General features: G+C 50.7%; 1 protein-coding gene across 1 annotated transcript in view; it reads left to right on the forward strand.

Moving 5' to 3' along the window:
- Nucleotides 1-9,636, forward strand: part of SGSM2 (small G protein signaling modulator 2) — a 33,058-nt gene that overhangs the window by 4,358 nt on the left and 19,064 nt on the right. Inside the window, exons 2-3 of the mRNA XM_015566813.1 lie at nt 8,708-8,870; nt 9,145-9,306. Coding sequence (XP_015422299.1) covers nt 8,708-8,870; nt 9,145-9,306 — 325 coding nt within the window. The remainder of the gene's footprint in view (nt 1-8,707; nt 8,871-9,144; nt 9,307-9,636) is intronic.

Consider the following 9,636-nt stretch of genomic DNA (forward strand, 5'->3'; position numbering starts at 1 on the left):
TCTACTCGCCCCCCCCCCCCCCCCTCCCGCGTGAAGACTGTGGCTTGGAGGTAGGCACAGACCTATCCCTGAAGGGTTTGTCAAGTCATGTCAGTTTCGCATTTTGTTTCATAATATGGTCTTTGAAACTCTTTTTTTTTTTCAAAAATATATTTTATTGATTTTTTACAGAGAGGAAGGGAGAGAGATAGGAAGTTAGAAACATCGATGAGAGAGATACATCGATCAGCTGCCTCCTGCACATCCCCTACTGGGGATGTGCCCGCAACCCAGGTACATGCCCTTGACCAGAATCGAACCTGGGACCTTTCAGTCCGCAGGCCGACGCTCTATCCACTGAGCCAAACCGGTTTCGGCATGAAACTCTTACTTTAATGTCGACGTACTGTTGATTCAAAATAATGCTTCTTGTTTTCCCGGTGACTTATGGAACCCCTTTTGCCACTCCTTCCCCCAGAGGTCAAGCTGCTTGTGGGCAACTCAAGGTCAGGGTTAAGCAGCAAATTGTCCCAAGTTTCACCTTTGAACTTTGCATTTACAATAATCATGTATGTGCTTAAAGAGGACATACTCGATTTAGGCATCAGCCCATGAGGACTGGTGTTTTCTCTGGACCTGCCCTCCCCTCTTGCGGGTCTGGGTTGTGTCTGCCTCCATAATACCACAAAGATATCGTGGGATCTGTCTCAGACCGGGCACAATAAAGCAGGTCATAACCTTTTTGCTGGTGGGGGGGTCTTGCCTTCAGTTTGTAAAAAAAAAAAAAATTCAACATCTGTGAAGCGTAATAAAGCAAAGCAATAAAATGAGGTGTGCCTATACTTCTGTTTATCTTTTTTTTAAAATATATTTTATTGATTTTCTACAGAGAGGAAGGGAGAGGGACAGAGAGCTAGAAACATCAATGAGAGAGAAACATCGATCAGCTGCCTCCTGCACACCCCCACTGGGGATGTGCCCACAACCAAGGCACATGCCCTTGACCGGAATCGAACCTGGGACCCTTCAGTCCGCAGGCCGATGCTCTATCCACTGAGCCGAACCGGTTAGGGCTGTTTATCTTTTTTTTTTTTTTTAATTCTGATTGGGCACTGAGGTTGGATGGTAACCTTTGGGAGAAGCTCCTGGCCTGGCACCATAGGTTCTCAGACTCATAATTGTCTCCTCTCCTCAGGAGGCATTGAGGGCAAGGCCCAGGCCAGGCCTGGGCAGCCCTGCCCCTCCGTCTCCAGGTTCCTGGCCCTCCTTGCGCTGATCAAAGATCTGTCAACCTGGGGGTTGCTTCGGGCTGCGGATGAGCTGTAATGGGAGACAGGGGTGGAGTCTGTGGAGCTGGGAACAATATCAGGGCTTTATTAACCAGCTCCCTGTTGCTAAGCAGCTGTCATTAGCCAGGAAGGTCGGCTGCAGGCTGCAGTGAGCTCCTCTGGGGAATGACAAGGAAATGCTAAAGAGCTGGGAGAGAAGCAGGTGCTGCGGAGGGATTGCTCCCCACCTGGGGATACTGCAGCCAGGGATCTTTCAGCACATTCTGAGATTCAGACTCCAGGCGGTGTTTAGTGTGCCTCTCTTCAGTGGAAGGGATCCCTTCTCTCTTCTTCCCACCTGCATGCAATGAACAGCTCATTCTTGGGATACCTGGCTTTTGCCTTCCCTCCAGAAATGAATGAGCAGGAAAGAAGGCCCTCTGGGGAACTGGCTCCCTCACCTGTTTCGGGCCATGGCTGAGGGCACTTGGTGATGGTCCGTAGCTGAGACTTCGGAGTCCAACAGACCTGGGTTCACACCTGACCTGGTCACTCAGTGTGTGTGTGCGCAAGTTTTCAGCATTCTGAGCCTACCCCAGAGGGTTGGTGTGAGGATTAAAGGAATGATGTTGGTAAAGTACACTGCATGGAGCCAGGTATGCAGTAGGTGCTCAATCATGTTGCTATCATCATCACCAATGACATTCTACTTTGTTCTTGAAAGTGACCCTACAACCTTCCCCATGAAGCCTCCTAGGACTTTCTCCAGGATTCCATCTGGCAATCTGTGTTTCTGGGAGTTTAAAGCATCTGGACAGTCAGAGAAATTGAACTCCAGGAACTCAATCGGGAAATTTAATAAGTATTACGCACATGTTTTTAGACAGTCATCTTTTAGAGATATGTACTGAAATATTTATAGATAAAAGTATACGATGTCTAAAATTTACTTCAACGTAATCTGGGGGGAAACAAAAAGTGGTTGGAATCGGTGTAACTGAAACACGACTGGTCACCGCTTGATCATTGCTTAAGTCAGAGTGGTGGATACATAGGGTTTGCTATTGTTTGTATATGTTTGGAATCTCCCATAATGAAATAAAAAAACAGGGATGATGAGAGGATGGGAGAAGGAAGGGAGAGAAATAGTGAATATAGATAACTTCCCTGAGAAATTTTACATAAAGGGGAGCAGCTGAATGGTTCAATATCTGAATGGGGATATAGGGCCAAGGGAGGTGATAGTGATGGTGGTGGTGGTGTGTGTTTTTTAAGTTGGAAAAATTACAGAATGTTTATATACAAATGAAGAATGTCTCATAGGAAAACATTAAAGATACAGGAAAGAGAAGGGGTGATTGCTGGAGTCATGCCCTGGAGAGATGAAAGAGGCTGGTACTCAGTGCACAAGTGGAAGGGATGGCCGCAGGGAGGAGCACAGACAGACCATCTGTAGGTTCAGGAGGGAGGGCAGAGGATGGGCTTGAGGCACAAGAGGAAAGGCACCAGCGTTCATGATCGTGTTCAGGGTGCTGGGCAGTAATCAAGGAGCCTATTGCACCTCTGCATCTACTGTTGCCTTTGGTCACTCACCACCCATCAAGATGGGACCTGTTCTTTCTCCCAATCCAATTGTAGCTGAAGCGGAGAGAGATTTAGCAATTTGCACATAGTCAAATAGCTAGTAAGGAAAGGGTTTGAACCCATATCTGTCTTGATCCAAAGCCTGTGCGTGCTGCCCAGGGATGGGTCTCACTGGTGAGTCTAGGGGTGGAGCCTAGAGAGTGGGGCATTGAGGTGGAGTTGCCCCTCGTGGAGACAGAGCTCAGGTCACCAAAGAGTGAATTCTGGGAGACAGTTTGTCCTTGCCAAGCTGTGTGAGGCCAGCACTGGCCTGGTTCCCTGGGAAGCTGTTGTGAGCACTGTGTATGCTGACCCTGCCTGACATTCCCAGTGAGGCAAAGCAGATGGGTATGTGTGGTATGAATTTCATTTCCTTCACCTACTTGGTTCTGGAATATCAGGGCAGTGGTTTCTTGGTTTAGGGTGTTGAACAAGGCTAAATGGTGCCTCCCAAACTGAAGCAAACAGCCAGCATCACCAGTGTAGGCTGAGAGAAAATGTACTCTAGTTACCATAGAAAGGCTCGTTTCAGCGTGAGGCGGCAGTTACAAATCCCTGGGTGGAAGTACTAGCCAGGGAAGTGGGGTGGAGACGGACTGATGATGCCTGGCCGAGGCTCTTTGCTCCTCCCACCTCATCGCTGCAGATAAACACCTACTTCCTCCATTAGCAGTTGAAGGAAGTTCCTAACTTAAAAAGAGGCCACTCATCCCACCCCTTCCTTTCTCACCAGCCAAGGCTGCCCTTCTTCTGACAGTCTTGGCTCCACTATCCAAGGCATTCGGCTTTGGAAAATTCTGCTCTGAGCAGTGTCCCCCAAAACTCCAGGACCACCACCGGCCACCCGTGGCTGGCTGCTCCACCCGGGGCGTTCCTCGCTTGGGTTTTCTATGGCAACTACACAGAGAACTCTTGCCACACCTGCTCCTCCCTTTAGGAAAGAACCCCGCCCAGCTCAGAGCCCTAGGCGCAGCCTTCATGCGATGCTGTGCTAACTCTGGGTGCTGTGTCCCTCTACTTCAGTCAACTGGCCTAGACCCTTGAAGGTCATTCAGCAAGTCGCCCTATTATGAGTCTGGGCCTGTCCAGGCCCCTTGGCTCCTGAGCGTAGCTTGAAACATAGATATGCAGGTGAAAGCCAGGGCTGTTTACGGGGACCCCTGAGCTGATTGAAGATCCTTTCCAACCACAGCTGCATTTCCTGGGCAACCATAGCTTTGGTCCATTCCTGTGGGCTCCTGAGACACCTAAATTTGTCCCAGCTCACTGAATTGTTTCTCCGGTCCCTGCCCAGCTCAGATGACCTAAGCAAGAGCCCAGATGCTACTGTGGGGATGGGAAACTGAGCCAATCAGGAGACCCTGTTTGCTGAGGGACCTGATGAAGGAAAGGGTGCCCGTGGACAGACCCAGCCTTTCTGGGTTTTGTGAGTTTTGATTCACCTCCAGGTTGGAGAGAATCGCTGACATCCTCTCATAATGGAACACTGGAATCTGGCTTGGATGGTCACCTACTCATTGTAATTATTATGTTGAGTTGGTGATATATTTACTTGGTTCAAAAGGCAAAATTATACAAAAGATATACAGTGAAAAATCTCACTCTTTTCCCTGCCCCCATTGACCCACTTCTCCGCCACCTACAAATTCACACACAGGTAACCACTGCCACTTTTGTTTCTTGTGTACCCTTACAGAATTTTTTATACTAATTAAAAAAATGTATTCCTTGTTCACCCCACCCTTTTTGTGATCAAGTTGTCATGCGATCAGTCATACTGCTCTGCACCTTGCTCTTGGAGGCCTTTCCATTATTAGTGTCTAGAGGGCATCCTCCTTTTTCGGAGTTGTATAACGTTCTCCTCTGTGAATATACCCTGTTTATTTCACTGTTTTTTATTGATACATACGTGGATAGTTTTTATCCTCTTGCTGTTTAACTAAGTAACCTGGCAGTTATATCTGCAGACTAGATTCTTTAAAGAGGGGTTACTGGGTCAGAAGTTACCTGCAATGTTGGCAGTGCCGCCTGGCCCGCATAGGAGTGGTACCAATCAACCCTCCCTCCAGCAAGGTATGAAAAGATTCAGGAACTTCTACTACCGATGCCTCTTCCATTCCAAATTGGGCTCCTTGGAATGATTAAATCAGGAAGTAAGCGGTTTGTAGGAGGGGACCCTATCAGATGTCATTAGTACTTGTGGTCTCCACCCATTTAGCATTTGTTAACCCTATAACTTCATAGACTTTAGGGACACGTCAGAGGCCAGTGAGGGAGAGTTGCAGGGCTAGTCTGGGCCTGTAGCTCCTAGCCTTTCTCTGGGAAGATGGTACCAGACCTTTTTAGGGGAAGGAAGATGTCCATAGTGAGGTGCTAGAGCTAAAATTAGTTCCACTCCGCCCTGGCCGGTGTGGCTCCGTTGAATGTCATCCATGCACCAAAAGGTTGCAGGTTCAAATCCTGGTAGGAGACATGCAGGAGGCAGCCAATCAATGTTTCTCTTTCTCTCTTCCTCTCAAAAAAAAAAAAATCATCAATAAAAATATTTTAAAAAATAAAATTAGTTCCACTTCTGTCCTGAGTTTCGGTTTCTTGGGCCTTGCTATCAGAGGGACAGATGATATGTAGAGAGGGTACCCTGGGCTCATCTGCACCATAACTCAGAAGGCCAGGGCGGGGAGATAAAAAGGATGATGCTTGAGTCATGTCTCTGTTTCTATTTTGATTCATTCGCCCAAACCTTTCACCCAACTAATGACTGAAAACTGTGGGTTTTTATTAGTGTGTGTTTTTCCCACATGAAATGAGCTGAATGATGTCAGGGCTGTCTCACCCCTGTTCCGGTGCATCCAGAGTGGCTGTAGGTGGTTCCTGGACACACTGGAACAGGGGGTCCTGAAGCCTTTATGCCTCTGTGACCAGGGCCCAGACAGCTCCGTTAGAGGGGGATGGGCCTGCTGACTGGTGCGTTAGCTGTGATGGGTGTCTCCTGCCAGGCCCTCCACCCTGGGCGTGAGTCATGGTGGCCATCTGGGGCAGGAGGAGGAGTAAGGCACCCAGTTCTTACTGCTGGTGCTCTGGGCCAAGGAGGGGAGAAGGGGCACAGGCCTCTGTGTAGACTTCTCCCTGGGGAGCAAGGACCGCCGGAGAGTTGGACATGGTTGCTGATGGGTCTGGAATGGCAGCTCTGAGTGTGGCAGTCACTACATATTAAAAGAGAGAGAGTGTGTCTTTATATTTGCATCTCTGAGTTTGGAATGTCTGTTTCTGCTCAACTTAAAAACCTTAGAGCAAGGGTCTTAAACGTTTGGGTGTCAAGTACCCCTTTTAGAAGCTAAAAGCCACAGATCCTCATCCAAAATAAAAGCACTCTCTGTAACAATGTTGGAGCAATTTCAGGGCGTCACTGGAGCCCCAGAAGCCCACCCCCTAACCCTCTTAGGATAGTAATTCTCACTTATTAGTGTTGTTATTATTCCTATGATTATGTTATTATTTTGCCTACATACTGCACACAGTAACATTTTTCATTGCACGCGCTGATTCTCTGTGGAGGGGTGAGAGGGATTTCTCCTTCCCCAGACATGGCCTGGGCGCTTTTCCTGGGTTTCACAGAAGGAAATTAGGAGCTGTAGGCTGAGAAGGGGGGACTGGGCATGACATTTGGGCTTATCAGTATTTCCCTACTTGGAGTGATTGCAGAGGAATGCCTTCGCTTACTCCAGAGAACCCTAATGCCCGTGTTCAGAGGCTGCCTAGGAAGATGGGGGAGGCCAAGGAGGATGGGTGTGCCACTGCCTGCCATTCCCAGGCTCCCAGCGTGGCTGCATTCTCTCTCCTGGGGAAAGTGGGAAGGTTAATGACTGATTATCCCAGCCATTAGTCACATCACCAAGGCACTTGATTCCCTGCAGGATCAGTGCCACCTGCTGCCACTCTCCCTCTTCAGTGCTCTGGGTGAGGAGTGCGAGCCTAAGGAAATAGTCACCACCTCCTATAGGTGTGGACTTGTTGCTGCACCAGCCCCAGGGCCACGAGACGAGATGGGACAGAGCGGGGTCTCTCCCCTGTACACCCAGGGCCACACGAGACCTCAGGGACAAGGGGACCAGCTATGGAAAAGAATATGTGGACACTTACGCGGAGATTCCACCACATGCCCGTACACACATCAGATGTGTAGCTATGTCTGTCTGCATGCACATGTGAACATAGATGTAGGAACATGTGTGAAGGAGAGGCCACGCCTGGTAAAATCAGTCCTCCGAGGCCCGGGCAGGGAGGAGCTCTAGCAGGAAGCACTCAGGAGAGGGAGGGGTCCTGCCTCTTTCCCCACCCCTGGGGCGCTCTCACTGAGCTGTCTGGCCTCGGGGATTCTCCACCTTTTTTATGGTCCTCACAGCCCCAGGACAAGAGGGCCAAACAAAGCTCATTTTTATAGGACAGCAGTGACTGCCTGTCAGTTATTACAGTGAAGGCAGAAATCAGGTGAGAACCTCTGTTTTCAGCAATTATGTCCTCAGTCTGGGTTTCTAACACTAGTCACAATAAATGATGGGCTTCATTTCCCCTGTTCTCTAAGAGGACAGCATCCTCACCCACCTCTGGGCAGGCTGTGATCCTGCCTCCCGCGCATCCTCTCCTCTCCTGGCCAGGGAGAGGTCTCGCCAAGTCCCAGTCCTGACAGTGAGCTGCAGAACAGGGTCTCGACAACAAGGGGGAGGAGTCAGGAACCGACAGGGACCAAGTGCCCCCTGCGTGCAAGACCTTGTGCAAGAGATTGTACATACTTCATCTCGTGTAACATTTCATACCAGTCCTTGGAAGTATTCCTCATTCCACAGATGCTAAAACAGAGGTTCAGAGCCGAAGTCACTTACACAGGTTTCCCGGAGATGGGATGAGTGGCCCCACCAGTTTCAGACGCTGTTAGCCCGCCGCCCTGCCTCCAGCATGGCACTGTTTTCCATCCTTGTGAAGGGAGCACCTTCTCCCACCTGTGCCTTCCTGCCCTCTGAACACACCTGGAGAAGGTGAAGGAGCTCAGGCCACTGTGTTTCTGTGATCAGATCCCTTCCCCTTTGAGGGCTTTTCCCTCCTGGCTTGTAAAACAATTAGCTTGGCCTCAGTAACGGCCAAGTCCCCTCTTCCCCCGAATATACACACTCATATTTTTAGATTCTATTCATGGCCAGGAGAACTCCCCACTCCCCCACCCAACGCTCCTTTCCTTCCTGTGGAGTCTGTCTGCAGTCAGCAGTATCCAGATGGAGGGAGGAAGTCTGCCCCCTAAAACATGAATGAATGAAGGGAAGCCCTCCCTGCATGGGAAATAGAAATCTCTCACTCTTGGCTGCGGGGCTCATCAATAATTCAGGGGCTGCTGTCGGATCTGATCTCTGCAATGGCTTCGTCAATATTTCAGCTCCTTCTCCAGAACCCGTTTCTTAGCAACCACAGCATCCATGCTTTCCAGGAGGGCTGTGTGCTGGGTGCTCCCTGCATGTCCAGTCCTGTAAGTGGGCAGGGGTGGAGCTACCCGTGCCAACTGGAACTGGCAACTTTGGTCCTCACAGCCCCAGGGTGATGCTGCACACAGGAGGCATGTACACACCAAGTGAGTGAGAGGAACGGCCTGGCATGGGGCCCTTAGGGCAGGAGCAGGTGGACAGGGAGGGGAATTTTGGAAGGAGGTCAGTGTATCTTCCTGGCCTGCCTAAAACTGACACCCCATGCCCTGGTCCTAGGTCAGCCTGCCCTCTCTTGGTGTGGGGAAGGGAGTGTTCTCTTCTCTCCCTCTCACCCAGTCTCAGATGCTTGTTTCCTTTGTGGCCTAGGTGCGGTGGAGGCTTGCCTCCTGCATCAGCTGAGACGCCGTGCCGCCGGCTTCCTGCGCAGTGACAAGGTGGCGGCTCTGTTCACCAAGGTGGGGAAGACGTGCCCAGTGGCTGGGGAGATTTGCCACAAGGTCCAGGAGCTGCAGCAACAAGTAGAGGGCAGGTGAGCCCTGGGCCTGCCTCTCCCCGCTCCCTCTGCTCTTACCATTTGGTATTTGCTACTTCCCAGGTTGGCTTCCTGGGCTCATTTCTTGCAGGGCCTCTCAGAACCAGCCTAAGGGTGGGCCTTGGCCACTTTCAGGCACAAGGCCTTCAACACCTCCACCTAGTCAGTTCTCCGGGTTCTCATCTCTTGGCACCAAACTGCCCTCCCAGCGCCACCAGTCTGGGGCTCAGCCCTGGGCTCTGGCATTCTTAAAGCCCACCCCTCTTTGCAGGAAGCCCTTGGTGGGTAACCAGGAGCCCCTGCGGAGACAGGGCTCTACCGGTGGGAAGACCCCATCCCTCAGCCCGCAGGCCTTGAAACACATATGGGTCCGCACAGCGCTCATCGAGAAGGTGCTGGACAGGGTCGTGCAGTACCTGGTGGAGAACTGCAGGTGAATGCCCCTCCCTGGGGCCCAGCTCCTGAACATCCCTTCAGCATCCCCGCCTCCGCAGGCTTGGCTGTCCACCTTGGCCTGTGAGCATGCCCCATCTCCCCCGTAGCACCTCGAAAGCATGGGCTACACCACACACCTCACAAAGCTCAGTTCTTGTTTGTTTTTTATTGTTCTTTGCTTTTCTTTCTTTTTAAAAAAATTCTTTATTGTTGAAAGTATTACATGTGTCTCCTTTTCCCCCATTGATCTCTCCCAGCCTGCTCCTGCCCCCGTCCCCCTGCCCCCCCCAGCAGGGGCCCTCACCCCCCTACTGTCTGTGTCCATGGG

The sequence above is a fragment of the Myotis davidii genome, unplaced genomic scaffold (assembly GCF_000327345.1).
Source record: "Myotis davidii unplaced genomic scaffold, ASM32734v1 scaffold363, whole genome shotgun sequence".
Classification (NCBI taxonomy): domain Eukaryota; kingdom Metazoa; phylum Chordata; class Mammalia; order Chiroptera; family Vespertilionidae; genus Myotis; species Myotis davidii.